This window comes from Paralichthys olivaceus, chromosome 24 (genome assembly GCF_024713975.1).
Source record: "Paralichthys olivaceus isolate ysfri-2021 chromosome 24, ASM2471397v2, whole genome shotgun sequence".
NCBI lineage: Eukaryota > Metazoa > Chordata > Actinopteri > Pleuronectiformes > Paralichthyidae > Paralichthys > Paralichthys olivaceus.
In genome coordinates, this window is record NC_091116.1 from 3,653,796 (window position 1) to 3,673,687 (window position 19,892).

The 19,892-nt window shown below is 39.8% G+C and overlaps 1 protein-coding gene across 2 annotated transcripts in view; it reads right to left on the reverse strand.

Moving 5' to 3' along the window:
* prkx (protein kinase X-linked) overlaps nucleotides 1-18,741 on the reverse strand; it is a 32,692-nt gene extending 13,951 nt beyond the window's left edge. Inside the window, exons 1-5 of one of the 2 annotated variants that reach the window (XM_020103858.2) lie at nucleotides 18,616-18,741; nucleotides 18,106-18,356; nucleotides 11,846-12,014; nucleotides 10,104-10,367; nucleotides 2,067-2,186 (exon numbers count right to left, since the gene is read on the reverse strand). In XM_020103858.2, the coding sequence (XP_019959417.1) occupies nucleotides 2,067-2,186; nucleotides 10,104-10,367; nucleotides 11,846-12,014; nucleotides 18,106-18,253 (701 nt within the window). In that variant the 5' untranslated portion in view covers nucleotides 18,254-18,356; nucleotides 18,616-18,741. Of the gene's footprint in view, nucleotides 1-2,066; nucleotides 2,187-10,103; nucleotides 10,368-11,845; nucleotides 12,015-18,105 lie in introns of both variants that reach the window. The other variant, XM_020103857.2, reaches the window with a different exon arrangement.
* Nucleotides 18,742-19,892: the final 1,151 nt, after the last annotated feature.

The window sequence follows — 19,892 nt, forward strand, 5'->3', positions numbered from 1 at the left end:
GTTCTTATTATGTATGAAAAAAGTCAATATAGAAACAAAACTGGTGAATTTTGCCAAGGGATAGCATACAATTTGCAGGCAGGGCAACGCTATTGTACTGGCTCGATTAATTACCAGTGGGATTATAGAATATCACTTATTGTGTCCCAATAACAAAGTCTCAATCAAAGTCAATCTCAACCTTCAGGCTTGTTCTCTCAGAACACCAACGAGGCACAGACATCATTCACTGCGGATGACGGAGAACAGCAGAATAAACTCGAGAGATTTCTTAAGGGGATCAACGTCATTGCTCTCCGTCAATAACAATGAATGACATTCATTGTTATTGCTGCTCTGCAGTATGCTACAAGCATGCAATGGATATATCTGACACACTTATACAATAACAGCGACACGATTAATAGATAATTCTTCCATTCCATTTATAGAGTCCTCCACTGTTCTACTCTCTATAAGATAAGAAGTCCAATATGAGGGTTAATTAGTAAATTACAGCAGCAAGAGTAAAAAAAAACCTCAGCAAGTAATAAGTTAAGGGTAAGGAATATAAAACAATATAGACTATAGTCTATATGCTATTGTATCCACTACTAGTGTTAATTTTCATTTCAACAACTTTTTCCCATGACTATACCTAGATGACGATGAGATGTACTTACATTATAACTGTGACTACAACGTGCAATATCATGGATGAGAGTAAAAACTAAAAAGATGAGATACATTTAATAAATAACTTGATATAGATGTCCTTCTTTGTGTGGCTTTGCTGCACATTTCTCTTCCTCTTTGCCCGCCTTTTCGGTCGACTGGACCCAGATAAGCATTTAAACACTAAGAGTGTTAGAGATCAGATAACAAACAATAAAGAGGAAACAACAAAATGGGCTGGCAGCTGGATGCACTTAAAATACACTGTCATTGAAGGAAAAAGCGAGTGTCATTTTGGAAGGAGAGAAGCTCTAAAGCAAAAATCACTGGGAAGAAAAACACAAAGCTAACTGCAAACATGTTACATAGTGTTACTTCACCTTTAAAGTCATGAAAAACTGTAACATTATATATTAGCATCAAAACAACAGGACATTGCTACATAATTTGCAGATGGAGATAAAGTCTTATTGAAAGTCAGCTAAGCTGGATTCAAGTTTGTATGTTATGGTATAATAAACACACTAGTCATGTTAAAGCACAGGAAACTCAACTGTCATACAAATGTCAGGTCAAAGAATTAAGAATCTGTTCTGATGTTAATAATTTAAGCATCTAGACATGTAAAAAAGCAAAATCATAGCAGAAATGTAAAAGATGAAATGAGCTGCAAATTCAGTTTTATCTTTGTGTTTCCTCATTTCAATTCTAATTGTGGGTAATAAGGGGCAATGACCTGGTCCTGGTCTCTATCCTCACAATAACAGAGCTGTCAGGGTGAGTTCAGTCTACTTTAGGTCGCTTAATTGTGTGACTGTCACAATAATGATGCAAGTAGTCCAAATCATTACATACCATACCTTGCAAATTCCATTTTAAGGCAGATATTCTAATGTGACTTTACACTTCAAAAATCTCCCTCTTTTTCATGAATAAAAGGTTGTCGATATTACTACACAAATATAGAATTTAAAAATGCACACCATTATCTTGTATAAAATTAATTTTGATCACACACATCATACAACTGATCTTCACAACGGGAGGATTTACTGCAGGGAAGTGGTTCAGGGTTCTGAGTTAGATATGATTGGATTTTCTGATGTTATTCCCTTTTTTCGGATTTAATTGTCACAATCAGTTTGAACAGATTGACTGAAAGCAGTTTGCTGAAGTTGTTCCCCCTGTTTGTTTATGTGTGTGCGGGAACACTTCTCTGATCTCTCTCAGAGACATTGTGCACAGCAGCATCTTCCAGTCTGCCACTCTCCACATAACCATTCTGCAAAAGAAATGGTCAAATGCCTCAAAACCTGACTGCAGTTGTCAGTGTTTGTTGCGGGCTCTGCTGCTGTGGCGGAGGAGAGCGCCCCCCGATGTTCCGCATGGGTGGAGTCTGGTGTAGCACTTACCCTGCCAGCATTTCAAAGATGAGGATGCCTAGAGCCCACCAGTCCACTGCTCTGCCATGGCCTTTGCTTTGGATGACTTCAGGGGCCAGGTACTCAGGAGTTCCACACAGAGTCCAGGTCCTGATCAGACAGAAGCAGATGACTTTGAAATGTGTGTTTCAAAGTGTCTTTGTTGAAATAAAAGCAACGTTTTATTCTGTGAGCATCATTAGATTCTCTTTGTCTGATTTTTGGAAGCCTAAGGTTATGCATAAACAATTAGATTAGAGTATTATATTATACATTACTGAGTATTTTGAATGATTTTGATTGATGAACAGGAGGTGTATAAAAAGTGACAGACTGTATCAAGAATCTTTACTATTGATTAAGCTGCAATTTCTTTTCTTAATTAAAGAATTCAAAAATGTAATAGTTTGATCAAATGAAAAAAGAGTTTGTGACAATTATTATGAAAAATGTAATGCGGGTGATTTATGTATCATCAGCTTATGTGCTCAAATAGAATATAAGTAATATGTCAATACATTTTATATATATTGTCTGTTGTGTTCGGGATTCGAACAATTACATATTTATAACGTTTCTGAAAGTGCGGACACAGTGCCAGGAAGGTAGGCTGCCAACGTTAATACGTTTAGACCCGTCCCTGTGCCTATGTAAAAACATAAGCACCCTTCACATTGTCAATTCTTGTTAGCGTGATGTGGCCAGTACTGTTCGACAGGTGATAAGTGATCTTCCGTTTTCTCGGCATACATCTGCACATTTTATACTGTGTGTAAGAAGAGAAGCTCTTATTGCATGGGTAAGACAACACGCAGGTAAAGTGATCTGCCTGTGACAGCCGACCTGGTCGTGTTATCTGTTATAGTACGATGAGGATACAGGACCTGGCTATGGCTGCAGCAGTAATGGATTTGGAAGAGGCAGTCACGACTTGCTGGGCAGCCACAGGATGAACATGTAATTAGGGCTTGAGCCCAGATACAAGTGATGGATGAGAAGTGAAGAACAACACCGCAGGTGGAGGCAGATTCTGTCTCTGGCTCACTCGGGGCTGACAGAGCAGCTGATTGACACTGCATGTGAAACAAACGTGCACACTGTTCCCTCTCAGACACTTGTCCTCTGATGAAGAGCACTTGGCCCAGCGCCAGCCTTTCATCGCCTGTCACTGATATCACCTGGGTAATGACCTCTTTTGGGCCAGTTGCTATGGCAACAGTGATTTGTATGGAAATGATGTTGGTCCAGGTGTAGAATTAGGAGGCTGTTGATGTCAGGGGAATAAAGCCTCGGTACTTGATAGACAGAGGTGAGGCCGGAGGAAATAATGTGCTGTTGTTGTCTGATATCATACATGGCTTCATGTTTAAGTGTGTTGATGGGTTTGTTTGCCAGCAGGGGACACTGTGGTAGCATGAGGCCGGCCTTGATGGCACTCCATCACACCCTGAGCATAGAAAGTACAAGAGAACAGGCAGCAATGAGGTAACTGTGTTCCTATCCCAGGCAATTCTGCTACCCTCCATTTATATAAGTGGGTCACTTGTACATTAGAGAGGTATCTACTCCCCATCTGTTTTGCTTTCTCAGTCTGGGGGAAAATGTAATCTCACTCCATTATGTTTACATGTCAGCGAAGGGTCAACAAAGTGCTGGGTGAAACACTGGGGAGAGACAGTGCAGTGATGAGAACGTAGTGTAGATGGAAAGCTGTCTCTTTTCCTCTACAGTGCATCTTTCCAATTCTGTTGTGGTCACCGAGAGGCCTCCCTCGCTGTGATTCTAATTCAGAGTAAATGACATCAGTCAGAGTTTGTCCTTCAGTGCAACTGTCATGGTCGCTTGGAGTTGAGAGGATTCCCTCGAATTCCCAAAGGATAATATGAGCTTTTCAAGGACACCGAACACACACACACACAAAATATGGATGAAGGAGGATGCTTCCTTTCAAATAGCTCCACTGTTAAACACTACTAGTTTCGCAGTAGTACAATGTGAACATTAACTGCGTGAAAATAAAATGTTTGCGACCAGATCCAGCAAATACACTGCTTAAACCCCCCGCCCCCCACTTAAATCACACATCTGATCTTGATAAAATAATTATTCAAATTAAAAATCTTAACTGATTTAGGGCTGGGTGATATGGGAAAATATCTTACCACAATGATTTTTTTCATATCAGTTGATATAGATATATATTTGGAGTTTATGTACAGCGTTCTTATGTATAAACATTTCATACAAACCACTATAGTAAAAAGGTGTAAATAATGTACATACATAGATTTTTTTTTTATTGAATTTTTATTCCTTTTTATATTTATTAATACTTATACCTCATTCTGACATGCCTGCTGCTGTAACAACTGAATTTCCCCGGTGCGGATTAATAAAGTTTTATTTTATCTTATCTTAAATTAAATCAGTGCCACTGCACTGAGGCGCATTAATCCGCTGGTCAACAAGTGATTCTGCTCCTCTGATGTTTTCTGCTCGTCACACTTAGAACTGATGTTTATAAAAACCTGCTGAATTCATATTCATGTTAATAACGGGGCATTGTGTGTGTGTGTGTGTGTGTGTGTGTGTGTGTGTGTGTGTGTGCGCGCGTCACGTCACGTTTCGTGTTGTGTCGCAGGTTTAAACATTTGTCTCATAAACTCTGGAGAATCAAACAAACACAAAGTAAATGTCCTGTACGTGTCCTAATAACTGTATATAATAATAATAACAATAATAATAAGGTGTTTATTATTAAAAGGATGTAAAGTGAGCGCAGGTCAGAGGGGGAGTGAGGGGGAAGCCCAACAGAGACTCAGACCTTTCGCGTTTGTCCTGAAGCTGCGGTGTTTTAATTATTCAGTGTCTATTTCTTTTTTTTGTTTGGAAGGAGAGGGTGAGGTGAGGGATGTTCAGCTGCAACATGCAACTTCAACACTAGATATCACTAAATTCTACAAACTGTACCTTTAACAGAACCACTTTAAAAGGTCAGAAAAAACACATGACCCCTCATATTTACCCGACTTCAAGGTTGAGAAACATTTTAATTCTTCTTTCTAACTTAAAATTAACCATCTGGAGTCTAAACCATTTTTTCCCCCATGTTTGTTGCTCCTGGTCTCCTTGTGTTATAATGGTATCCTCAATCAATCAACTTATATCCATCTTTTTTTTTTTCAGAACAGCCAGGGCTGTCATAATTGAGTTGGACAGAATTGAATCTCATAGAAACGTAAATTTCAAATAACACAATCAGGAGAAAATAAAAATTCTAACCAACACACATCTTAAACTATTGACTTTTTTTTTAAAGATGTGTCCCTCCGTTTTTATTTATAGCAGCTGTTAAGCCCTGCCTCAACACAGTTTCTATATCTGCAATGAGAAAAAGGGCCTGTTGAGGCCCTCAGCGTTTTCCTTGTCACTGATTAAGATGTGGGGGAGTCTCTCTTATTTACCCACAGGTGAAGCACTCCTCCACCCGACGCACCTACAGGGGATTCCTCCTGGAGCGTCGCCCTGCACTGCCCACAGGCCAATGACGCAGCGACCAATCTGGCTGTCTTGTCCTTGTGGGCAAGAGTACAAGAAACCCTGTGCGATGTCGAGTAGGGCGACTGAGATCCCACTTGATCAGTTCGCCTCAGTGCATCTCGTTTTGGAAACAAGTATTGGTTTGCTCTAGGATTGTTGATGAATGGTAACTTGTGAGGCACGTGTGATTAAGGGTTTGTTTAGTGGGCTATAGTTTAGTTTGTTTTTTTCTTTATTTCATTCTACACTTCACTTAGACTCCTTTTGTTAATTCACTAGGCCAATGGGTGGTCAATGGGTGGCGGTAGCCAATGGGTGGCGGTAGCCAATGGGTGGCGGTGGCCAATTGGTGGCCAATGGGTGGCGACCGACAATAAGCAGACAGTTTTTCTTTTTGTGTGAAACCATCAGTCAGGGGAGTCGGGCCAGAGATCAGGAAGAGGGCTGGCTTTTTGCTCAGTTTATGAGTTGGTGTCATCCTCTGCCCTTAACCCTTTGTGCCTGAATTTTTGGTCACTGTTTATTGTTGTTTATGTAAATTATTTTGCACTTTAACAATTAAGAGCTGTGTTGCTTCCTTCTAGAGATGGGATTTATGGCTCTTTGGAGGGAGCCGGATCTTTGGGAACCGTTCATTTCAAAGAGCGATTCAAAAGACTGGCTCATTTATTTATTTTTAAGAAGCCAGCCTGGGGTTAATTCATTTTATCCTGGAAATAATCACAGGGATGAATGATGGGATGAGATTTGGATCAGAATAATTTTGAACTCAGATTTCCCACCAATATTTGAGTTTGAATTATTCTGAAATATTCATTATGGCTTCATTTGACATGTGTGGACAAGATTTTAAAGTCTGATATGGATTCATTGTAAATATTCCACTGCCATATCCCTCTGAGTTGACAGTGAGATCACTATTTCCCCTTTGTATAAAGTGTGTGTATGTGTGTAAAACTACTTTGACTTATGTTATTCAGGCAACACCTATGTCTGCCTGATGTGGAGAAGTACTGGCACTCTCCACTTCATCATCAGTCATGCAAGTTGTTGCTTGTTGCAACAACTTGTTGCAACAACTTGTTGCGCTTATTTCATATGCAATGCAAATGAAATAAGCGCTCCTCCCCATGCTCTCTCCGTCTCACTCAGTGGAGGAGCTTGTGTGAGCAACTGTGAACCATAGGTGTGAACTCAGGGAGAAAAAAAAAAAAAAAAAAAAAGAACGGCTCCCAACCAAACGCGACTCGGTTCCCATCGTTCATGTTACTGCGCCGGTCAAAAGATTTGGTTCGTTCGTGAACATCACAACTCTACTTCCTTCCTCCTAGACAAAGACTTGATTGTAACAGAGCCACATCACACTTCTACCATAGTCTATATAATATAATCTATAGATACCAGGATGGGTTCAAACTCATATTCAATTGAGTGGTTGAGATCAGAGCCACAACACACAGAAACAAAGCCTCCGATTGGTTGACGGACTCAACCCAAGGCATTGTGGGATTGCTGGTTGACAGCTAACAACCATGGTTACAACAACAATAATTGTTTTCAACACAGAGAAATGGATAAATAATGACAGAAAACATCCAGTGTTGGATTTGTCATTATTGATATTTGTCTCCAGACAGACAGTAAAGATCAAGGTTGGATTTAAAATGTTCTGAAACGGATACGATTGCCACGGGGCCTAATTAGTACCGCATAAAGCTACCCTTCTACATGTGCCGTGTCCTTTCATGTCTTATATACAACATCGTGGACTTGTGAGGCCTTCGGCGAGAACTAGACAAAGGCTTTGAAAATGAAACCAACACCAGCACCCCCAAAACCAATACAAAGTGTAGCTGTGGCCTGAGAATGAATCATGTGAGATAGGATGACCGCCACGATACAAAAAGTCCAGATATTTTTCTTCCGATCTCAATTTCAACTTTTACGACTTTCTCCATTGACCGAAGCTAAATTCAATGTAGCTCGCTCTGCACATTCTGTGAGGGAATGTACAGTATGAGATCAGATCAGTGTGGACTGACAGCTGCTCTGTCATTCACTTTCTACTGACAATCAATCAAGCATCAAACGCTCGGGGCTGAGAGCAGTGTATTCCCATCTGTCATTCCGCAGCAGCCACACAAAATGCTGACATAGTGGAAATAAACCGCAACGCCAGGATACTACATAGATCTTATGTGGAGTTATCTAAAAAAGATGCCACAAACATTTACAAAGTACTGGACTGTTTAAATGATCTGCCATCAATCAGGTGGGTCTCATGATTGAATGAATCTTTAAATTACTAGTGTAGTGCCAGTTCTAAACCTGCCTGTTTTGAATGGGCTGTTAGCTTTGCCATTTGTTGCTCTGGAGCTTCTTTAGAATTATTCCTTTTCATTAGTGAGTCCGCTAGTTCTACTATGCTGTCACTTTTTCTATCGTTATAGTTATAGATAATAGTTTTATCGTCATCGTTCGTCAGAAAATGAAACTGTGTAATTTTTTTCATAAAGTACATGATGCAAATCATATTTTTATATTTATTTTATATTTGAGGCCAAGCTCCAAGTAAAAATCTATTAACCGCTCCATTATCAGGGTTTCCATGTTACCGAACTGAACCGGAAATACATTAAAAAACATGGAAGTACACCGAGGTACTAAATGAAAAACTTATCAATATTACTTCATCTTCCCCCAACTCTCTTCTCTATTTTTTTAACCAACCAGAGCTCTATTATGCCATCGTATTTAATAAATGTATTACAATGAAAAGCATTTATATGTTGCTATTACAAACTCAAATCAAACTTTGCTTATAAATAAAAAAACAAATCAGAGCAACAGGTAACAGACAAGTGAATTACAAAACTAAAGCAGACCAAATCTTTGCAATCAGGTCTCCAATTGTGTCACCAGGGGGGCAGCTGTTTCAATAACTGCATCTTCAGATCTGGTGAGTGTCATAACAAGCTTTGCTTTTGTGCATTTGAATTTTTTACTTGCAACCGGTAATTCCAGTTCACCTCAGAAGTCCACTGTTTCACATGTGCACTGATCATTCTTTCAGATTTCCACTTTGCTGATAGGAATTTTTATACAGCCACATGAGTTTTGGGAGAATTCCAAACTGGTAGCACCACAGTTTGAGTTTTCCTGGCAGCAAAATATGAGTATTTGTTAAACAAACGCAATTTGATGACGGTGAATGTGAGCGTTTGTTAGCTATGCCCAGCAAATACTAACAGTTTTCCCTGCCCTTGCTGTGCCTGCATCTTGGAGACTTGCTGACTTTGGTAGATCCTCGACAGCATCAATCAAATCATCCCGGTATAGCGATGCTTTTGTTGCAGCAGAAATCTATTTCTTATGTTTGAATACGTGACTCCTAAACTTTCACATAACAACCCAACGTCGCACCAGCGCGCCTGTGCCTCGGACACCGTTGCTCACTGTGGTTGATGCTGGACAGCTTTTTACCATGAGCTTCACACTGTGGCAATCAACTGCAGTTTTACTTATAATTTAAATTTAACATGGTGATACTTACCGTCAGGAAATTCAATCGTGAAACCAGTAACTGATTCATCCCGAGTGCATCACACCACCAGTCAGGAGAGGGAGTGATTGCTCCCAATTCTCTAGTCTTATTCATTTGTTGCAGAATTATTGTACTCTTTAAAGGTCCAGTGTGTAAGATTTAGGTGAAAGGGAACTATTGGCAGAAATTTAATATACAATAATTCTCATTTAGTTTTTCACTAGTTTGTTTCATCTAAATCTATAAATTGTAGTTTTCTTTACCCCAGAAAAGGCCCTTTATATTTAAATACTTTATATTTACATCGAGGGGACCCTCTCAACGGAGGCCGCCATGTTTTTTACATTAGTCCAGACTGGACAAACTAAACACCCTTTGAGTTTTTATGACATCTGAAGCTACCTCAGGTTCTTTTTCATGTTTGGAAGGAGAGGGTGAGGTGAGGGGTGTTCAGTTGTAACTTAAACACTAGATATCACAAAATTCTACACACTGTAACTTTAATGTATAATTTGAAAGACACTTCCACTAATATCTTGTTCGCTTTAATTGTTTTAATTTTACCTTTTCTATTTAAGGGATGGTTTTACCCAAACATATTTAAAGCTATTGTTTGAGGCATTCAGTCATTTTGTCTGTGGGGTGGGGACCTTTCTATCTGCCCGAGAGTTTTTGTGTATCGATGCCATGTATCTTCATCTTGTGGGAAAGTAAATTCGGAGCTCTGAACCAAGTTCCTGGACTTCTAGTCTCATTGTAGCATTTCCATTCTACATAATCTCCCAGATTAGAGTCAGGACTGATGTGCCTGAGCTCAGAATAATAAGAATCATCTTTGTGTCTTAAATTGAACTCTTTCACTTGATTCATTGTTTTAGGTTAATTTACATTATGCTGTAATAGTGGGGGTTAGGGTTACTGGATACTAATATTGTTTCTATTACCTGTCAGAGAGCTTCTTTGCGAATCCGAAGTCTGTAAGGCGGATGTGCCCTTCGCTGTCCAGCAGGATGTTCTCAGGCTTCAGGTCACGGTAGACGATTTCTTTGGAGTGTAGGTACTCAATGGCACATACAATCTCAGAAGTATAGAAGAGGCCTGTGTTGTTGCTGAAGCGCCCACGGCTGCGTAGGTAGCTGAACAGTTCACCTCCTGGCACATAGTCCATCAGCATGTAGAGGAAACGCTCATCATGGTGAGTCCAGAACCTAAGAATTAATAGACAAGATATACAGGTGGAATAGCTAAACATAAGGAAAAGCCTTCTTCAATCCACAGTTGTCCTCCATGTACATTGGCGGTAACAAGTGTTAAAGCACTGTCTGTTGAGTCGAGGAAATCAGATAAAATCAGAGGTGGTATCTTTTATCCCCAAGTGTGGTTTGGAGCAGTATGTAACAACTACTTCAGCAGTAAGGGCACTTCAGAGAAATAAAAACAAGAGAGCTCTGTCACTGATGAAGATGGAGAAGGCTCCAGCGCTTTCCATTAGTGCTGGCTGCTGGCCACAAAGGCAATTACTGCTACACTGCTATTTTGTCTCCATACTTCCTTTTGCATTTTCTTTTTTCGAAAGCAATTTTGCTTTACCAGTCTGCCATCCGTTTTATTTCTTAACATATGGTACATACAGCTATGTACCCAAGAACAAACATCAGAAAAATTCCTCATTAACTCTTTAAGTCTGTTTTTATGATGTTGATGTGAAAACATATTTTATGGCATTTTTTAAATTTATTTAAGAGCTCAATTATTAGTATCAATCTATATTTGGACCATCAATTCAGTACTTTGTAGAAGTCCCTTTGCTTGTATTTTAAATGTTCCTGGGTTAGTTTTTACAAGCTACTTATACACACAAAAGGTTAAGTTTGACTCATCAGACGAAATAATCTTTTCCTCATGTCATTTATAGGCAGGGTAGGTGATCTAGTTCAAGCATTATTCTGCGACCCCTAAAATTCTTTTTACATACAGTAACAAATAAAGCAATAAATAACTGAAAAGCAAAAAGTTATCCAAGGGAGAGGTAGGGCTGGAACAAGCTCATTCAATCGTTTTATATGTCAAAATGATTGGATGGCACACTGAAGCCGCACCAAAGCTACTGTTTATTCGAAGTAGGAACCCAGTACTAGAGAATTAGTTGTCATTGCCATTGTTGTAAATGCGTCTCCAACTTGCACCAAATTTAAAACTGCATTTCCTTCCTTAACAATACACATTTAATGGAAAAAGCACTGATATGAACATTTCTCTAGATATGTGTTCCACATACATATAGACAGAAAGATGGATTTTTGATTTTCAATTGCAGTGTGGTGCTGTCTCTCGCATCATGCTCCTTACGGACCACAGAAAGTGTGAAGCCGGCAAGATGAACAGTTCACTTGCTGCATTCCACATGCACACTGATTTCTGGAATTAATAGAAAGATCTTTTTTTTACAGTGTAGAACAATTTTCCTTTGTGATAATTCTTTATGCCCCAGAAAAGGCACAACGGTAAAAAACTAGAGTTATGGGATGACTATAAGGTGATTGTGGATCTGTGTTTGTCATTGGTATCAATGTGTTGGGATTCCTAACAGACAATGAACTTTGACCTTTTTCCTTGGAAAGGTACACCCAATGGATCATACCCCAGGCTTCAGGGATTTGGTGAGTAAGACTGCCTGTGGACTCACAGTCGGATGAGGAAAGGGTAGTTGACCTCTGACAGCACCTCCTTCTCATTGTGGACATGCTGCTCCTGCTTCAGTCGGATCACGTCAGGGATCTTCATCTGCTTCAGGGCATAGAAGGCCCTGCTCTTCTTGTCCTTGACCAGGAAGACTCGGCCAAAAGTTCCTGTGCCTGAGGAAGGGAAGGAGGGATGTGCATTAACCACCGTGACAGGAACCCACAGCACACAGGAGAACTAGGGGGAGGTGAACTATACCTTTAAGGTCCAGATATACGATGACCAATATCCTTCACCCAATTAAAGTGTCATAGTTATAGGCTTATAACAAGAGACAGTGCCGTGACTTGAAATAAAAGTAGTGGGCTGATAATAGTAATGTCTGGCTATACAGACGAGAGCCAGCATTTATGGAAATCTTATAGGAATGAGGAGAAAGTTTTGGCATTTCATTCCTATGCCACAGATGTGACAATAAATGGCTGATGACAATGTGTGATATAACAGCCACTGTGAGTCAGACTTGGAACTGCTGCAACTTCCTGAAAAAAATGCTGACTGTCTCGTTCCTCCGCTTTACCTACAATGAACCTTTGTCTCGGGGCCGATTGGAGTTTCCATGGCAACGCAAAGAGCAGTACACCACTTAAGCAAGACCCTTTTCGTCGAAGTTGCTGAGAAATTTTTTTTTTCCTCCTGTCCATGAGAGGAATCCTACCACACCTTGTTTAATAAATAAATTATACATGAATTAATAAATTCAAATTCATTTGTGATACAGATCTCAAATGCTGGCACATAATGGTTAAAAGATCACGTTTGAAGAAAAAATTATGATTGATACCAAATGGTTGCAAAATGGGTTTATAATACCCTCAGTATTTTATTTTTTCTAAAAATCTAGGGCCTCTGAGAAAATTAACAGCAATGGAATATAAACTTTCATTGGCTCAGTCACTAACAATTTTCCCTTCCATCCTACAGTTTGGTGATAACAATTTAAGTTAATGTTACAGTGCAACTTCCTTGGAATGTTGAACACAAAAAAGTACTCCATTGACTTTGCATTGTCTTATCATCAAACTGTCAGACTCATGTTGGAACCACAGAAATTGTGGCCAACAGTCCACAAAGAGACTTCAGTGTGTCATGCTAATAGTAGGGATGTCGGGATTAACTGATTTTAACGATAATTGCGTTTCCAGAACGTAAAAATTACGATATCTAACTATGATGTCCTGCCTCCCAAAAAAAAACTTTGGTGACCTTTCACAATAAAAGTCCAATACAGATAAACAGCTTATGATGACAGGAAACACACATTCATGGACCAACCTTCCTAAGGCAACTAAATAAAACAGCTTACATAAATTACTTTTAAATAGCCAAATGTTACACCAAAAAACCAACTAATAAATATTTTCGTTCATCAGCTACATTATCAGCTATTACTTGTTGTGTGTCTTTTTCCTTTGTTAGTATCGATAATTGTGTAAATGGTGGAACCGTGATATTTCCTCTGACAATAATCGTGGCACAAAAAATTCACATCGAGACATCCCTAGCTAGTAGCAGCCACAGTAGCCTGGAACCTGGAGCTTGCAGCAAAGTAGAGAAGCAGGCAACAAAGTTCTGCTAAGCTAATTTTAAACACTATGCATACTACTTCATTTTGTTCGGTAAACCTGTCACGATACGGGAACTAAATTGTATTCATATTTGAAGACATAAAGGGTAAGAGAAAAAAAAACAATAAGATTTTTTCTTTTTCATTTAATTATGTAACACAGGGCTGCTTGATTTTTATTCCCTGACTCAAAGTTGTCGTCAGAAACCATGCAGGGTCAAAAGCAACTGGAACTAAGACTATATCAAAAAGAGACAACTGATTTCAGTAAGTAATATACAACCAAGCAGCACACAACTCTGAAAATCCCTGCTGTACTGGCAGGATGCAACTTTGAGTAACAGATTCACACAAGCCACATCACCAAACCCCAATGTTTTAGGTTTTTTCGGATTGCGATGTGGTTGAAAAATGTATTTGCTGTAACGAAACTCGAGTTGGAGTTGACTTTGACTGATATTCTGCGGATCATATAGGCATGTGACAGCAGCAAATCAAATCGTGCGAGATTTGCCTCATGATTTCAATGACAAACAACAGCAGACAGATAAAAGAGATTTCGCTGATTTGTTTTCGGCAGCAAATCCCTCTCATCAGTCAAAATGGCTGGGCAAATTGGATTTCTATATGGGGCTCATAAGCTTGCAGCTTTCTCCCAAACGGCACAGGATAAATGTTGTTCCCTGCTGCACACCTCCCTGACAGAAATAAAGTTAAGGCTTTGTTGCTCTGCATGCAACCTAATGCAGACTACTGCGATGTCCTCCATAAAGTACACAGCATGAGCTGGCTGCAAAATACAACTATTACTGTTAATGAAAAAGGTCTGTCATCACTCTAGTGCCTGCTATCATTTCTATCACCATTTGGCTTCTAAGATCAGTATGTGCCACAATTAAACTGTCAAAAACCCAGCACTGCTCTGCTAATGTAAAAGACTAAAAGCATGTATAATTTATCCTAAGGTAACTTAAGATCTGTGCTGTTCCTGCAGATACGTTATTTTGCTTTTTAATTCAAAAAACTAAAATGGTTGTAATTAAAAGTGGGGAGAGTTAAATCACACTTTTGTTTAAATAAGTATTTTACGTATTTTGGTACTAACTTTTGTTTTGTTAGGTAGCACTAACATCAGGAGCCGTTGAGCTGCAACACAGTTTTCAGATGACTTGCAGAACTCAGTGAACTTTCATTATATATGTTCCTTTGACATATCTGGGGCTCTGGGTCTCACCAATGTCAGCGTCACTATCATTAAGATTAAAAATGTCCTTACTGACTCAGCATTAACAGTTTTCTTGTCTTGTTTCTCTGTGTTTACTATATAACACTGGATTACTATTTCTTATGTGCTGGGCTATTGGATCATTGTGGTAATACATTAAATAAGCATTTGATCACTGATTTGGACTTTCATTATCATGGCAATGGTCGAAGCCTCGACACCATTTGGTTCAGAATTGACTGGCCAGCAAGTGCTCATCAATGAATAACCAGGCTGCTTGTCTCTGGTGTTTCAGCTTCCTTGTAGAGCTGCATGCACGTCAGATTCACTCAGCTCATTTCTATATAGCACTTTAGTCGAGAGTCATTGCTGCTGAAACCATATTTGGGGGAATATCAAAATGATGTGTTAAAAAGGTTTCCAGACAAAATAATTCTGAGAAGATCCTAAGATAAGGTTTATATATCACACTAGGGCTGCAACAACTAATCAATTTATTCACTAAAATGGGTCTGTTATCATGCACAGTACACACTGTCTATGGGCACAGCCTGCAAAGACGACTGTTAACGGCAGAACATGCAGCTGATCTCACATGGCACAGCAGCACAACATCACTTTGGAATAAAAGAGAAAACATGTTGAAGCCAGTGGTCTTCCTCTTAATCTCTCAGTTGGGCTTTTATAAAACAAATGACTTTTTTTCTTAAATTCTTTCTAAATTTAGAGCTGACTTCAAAAATAATAATAATAATAATCAGGCAAGAAGATTTTTCTATTTTTTGTCATATTCAACAAATGTGTCTGGCTTCAGAATTATGGAAACATTATGAATGCCACCTACATATTTAAGCAAATGCATGAAGACAGCAAATCTGCATAATACCATATAAGGCTACACTTCCTGCCCCATATGAGAAAGTGTTGATTCAAACATTTAATCCTTATAGTTAAGGCAATGTATTTGTCTGAATAGCACACCTTGAAGCGTCATTGAGAGCATTTCATTTTTCTGTGTGTTTTTTTGTTTTTAATAATTCCAAGGCTCTGTCATTGGAAACATCTTTTATTACAACGTAGTACACATTGTAGTTGGGAATATTTTAGGTAACAATTCTGTTTTTCACGATTGATGAATGCAAAAAGACAGGAACTCATAGTAATATCTGATTAGCATTGTGTTGATGGCTGTCACTAGATTTAAAATTCAAGATTTTTGTGTTTTCTACTCAATAACAGCGCCAACATCATGAACGGTCGTGACTTTTTTTGTCCCCAGAGCGAACTCACCCTTACATAGTATGCTAATATTATGGATTATTTTAATCAGTAGACAGACATATATTTCACTACACTAACAAAACTATCCCAGCCTAGTTAAACTCACTAGGCTAGGATAAACACACCTCCAATAGCTCCAAACTGTAGGGCATTGTTGTTTGCATAATCCTGTTTAAATCAATTTAAAATAAATAACATGAACATGCTCATAGTTTTTGTACAGGAAAACTAAGGCCATCGTCTTCTGCCTCACCACTTTGTATGCTTGTGTAATCCAATGATGTAGGTGTGACTCAAACTTTTCTTATGTGGATAAGTCAAGCAGTAACTCCATTAAAGGCAAGTCAGTGCTTCAACAAGGACTAAAAGTTCTTTGAAAATTATCTCACTAACAGGCTGGGGTCCACGCCTCTGGTTTATGGAATATGACTTTCAACTGTACTGATGAGTCATTGTCTTTCACTGAATTTGGGTTGGTGAGGGTGGATGTGTTATTGGTCAGTGAGCCCAGGCAGGCTCTCATGAACTCCCCGAATGATAGAAACACATATAAGCCCACAATTACAGTTAGTTCTGCCTCCTGAGGACAGTAAAAACTTTATGGATTTTTGGGGAGTCAACCGGGGCCACCAATGTGCTAAGCTCCTCCTGGCAGATGGCCAGTCTGACTAAGACAGGTGTGTTTGTGTATCTTCCCCCTTCTAGACATGAAACCTCAAGGATGTCATCACTTTTAAACAATATGTCTCCTCCACTTCTCGATACCTATATAACATTGAAAACAAGAAGAACTAATAGAGCAACAACTAGAGGTTATTGTCTTACACTTAGAAGACAATGTGGTTTTGGCCAATCTGCTTTGTCTGTCAGAGCCTGCCAGGATTGGAACAACTCAGCCGACACATTCGAAACTGTGCTAACTTCCATTCCTTCTCCTCCATATTAAGAGCCTGGTTTATAAAGAAATCAAAACTGTGAACACTAAAATGGTATTTGTGTTGTCTGTTGTCTTGTCATTCGTGTGTTCAGGTCGGCAGCTGCTCTGCTTGTCAATGTCTCTGTGCAAAGTGTTACCACCTCATATATTAATTTAATGATGTCTGCTATTTGTTTATTGGCATATGCTGTTTATTACAGGGCTGTAACAATACTCCAAATCCATGGTTAAAGGTACAGTGTGTAGAATTTTGCGATATCTAGTGTTGAAGTTGCATGTTGCAGCTGAACATGAAAAAGAAACTGTGGTAGCCTTTAATTGTCAGAAAAACTCAAAAGGTTTTTAGTTTGTCCAGTCTGGACTAATGTAAAGAACATGGCGGCCTCCGTAAAGAGGGTCCCCTCGATGTGAATATTAAGTATTATATTATAGTATATTTGAATATAAAGGACCTTATCTGGGGTAAAGAAAACTACAAGTCACACAACTGAGATGAAACGAACTAGTGAAAACATTATGATGATAACGCTACATTACTCTACGGCTGAGGGGTAGAGCGGTCGCCCTCCAACCATAAGGTCGGAAGTTCAATCCCCCCATAGACCCCATAGAACAAAAATAGATGCTTCAGTAGCTCAGTCCATAAGGATTTGGCTTGGGAACCGGAAGGCCGGTTCAAGTCCAGCATGGACCATAAGCATGGAAGGTGGACTGGTAGCTGGAGAGGTGCCAGTTCACCTCCTGGGCACTGCTGAGGTGCCCTTGAGCAAGGCACCATACCCCCCAATTGCTCATAGGGCGCTTTTCTGGGGGCTGCCCATCACTCTACCATCTCTCTCCAAAATATGTCTCATATGTCATCATGTCTTTGAGCCCTGTGTGTGTGTGGGATTGTGGGTTAATGCATGTATTAAATGAAAAACATGAGTGTAAAAAGAATTTCCCCTTGTGGGATCAATAAAGTAAGTTTAAGTTTAAGATAAAAGCACTTTGAGTAGTCATCAAGACTAGGACTTTTCACACAGTGATCTTGATTCAATATATATATATATATATATATATATATATATATATATATATACTATTTAGATGCTTTATTTGTCTTGTCAGTGCCACATTCCCAGGTTCCCTTCTGTGCCAATCCCGGATCTTTCAACCTTCTAACTTTTGCACGTGTGACAAGTTGGAACTCACCGACGGTGGCGACGGTCTCCAGGTCATCCAGGCAGTATATCCGGTGACCGGGAACCGGTTCTCCGGGTCCACCGATGCTGCTGCTCTTGCCCTCTTTCACGGGGGTGGTCTCACTGTTGACTCCCACCTTAGCTTTAGAGGACGCCATGCCTTACTGTCGCGGGTATCCGGGTTTGTTAATAATATCCAACGGGACGCAGACACAGTTCGTGTCAGGCATTTCCGGACGGAGGCAGGAATCAGTCCATCTTCTTTGTCCCGGATCCGGCGATGCAGATAGGACAGCGGAAACAGAGGGGACAGAGAAGAAGAGCTGGTGTTTATACAGAGGACCGACAAAGAAGAGGACAAGAGGACCTGTGTCTCAAACAAAGAGGCTGGAGACAGGTGCTTCGGTATTTAGCGTTAGCAGCTAGCAATACACGGGGCAGCTAGTGGACAAGTCGGGGTGTGAAAGCAGGTCCACGTAAAGCTGTGTTCGGATTCAAAGAGGTTTTTTTAGACACGCACTAACGCCACGAATCCCGCGGCTCCTCGCTCTCAACTTCCCGGGTTGCCTTCATTATTTCCTCGGCTCCAACGACAGACCTCACCCAGCGGCTCCCTCCGTCCACACCGACCAGGAAGAGACTGGGTTCGCACGTGATTTTCAAAATAAGACGTCAGCCGGCGTGACTGAGAAAAACCAAAGTCTTGAATTCAGGATGGGCGTTTCCTGCACGAGAACAAGTTAATTATCTTTCATTTAAAAAAGTAACTGGAGTCGTGATTAGGGGAAAGAAAACGTGTTTTGTGCTACAATTGTAAACTTCCTGTATTTCCTTACTTGGCTATATGTGTCGCTGCATGTTGACAAAACGTGGCCAATGAGAGCCACGCTTGGCCGGGACATTAACCAATCATATGTGCTGAAGGGCGTGGCATATACTGCTGATTGCAATATTACTTAAGCATTAATTGGTAAAAAGCATTTTAATCTTCTCATTTCTCTATTTATAAATTCAAGGCATTATTATTATTATAAAAGTTGGCATCAACTATTTGGTAGAACTCATTATTATTTGTATTATGGATTCATCTATTTATTATTTCCTCAATTAGTTACTAAGTTCTTAGGTGAAAATGTATTGTAATTTTATACTTTAATAATGATTAATCTGATTGCCGCCTTTTAATTTCATCTATCTATCTATCTATCTATCTATCTATCGATTTATCTATATAAATGTATTATATTATATATTTCAGAAATTTAATGGAGTAGACAACTAATATAATACTTACAAAGCATTACTGAGGTACAGTAGTGGAGAATGCGACATAGTTGTAGCCTATAAATAGATGTATCTCAAGAAGATCTAGACTTTTAAGCATGTAGTATGATGCAGTCCCGAGCCTGGCAACCACTGTGAGGTTACGTGGCCGCAGCCCCATTCGCCCCGTCGCCCCCAGGAAGAGGCATTCGCTGGGGACGCAACTGGACGTCCATCAGGTAGCGCCGGAGAATGCTCGCTGATCACGTCTCATGATTCAGCTACGAGGTCTGGAAGAATTCAGGTCATTCAAATGATGCTCCTGCCTCAGCCGCCAAATATTGTCCTTGTTTTTCACATAGTGACTCTCACTGTACGTGTCCATTTTGAGGCAGATTGGAGCATGTGGAGTGACATTACAGCCCCTTCCTGTTTGTTGGCATTCTATCAAGATGCATACCGTCAATGTAAAGGCTTATATGTCACATGGCGTCACCAGCGTCTCAAGATTTCCCTGACCAATTTTGTGGTGGA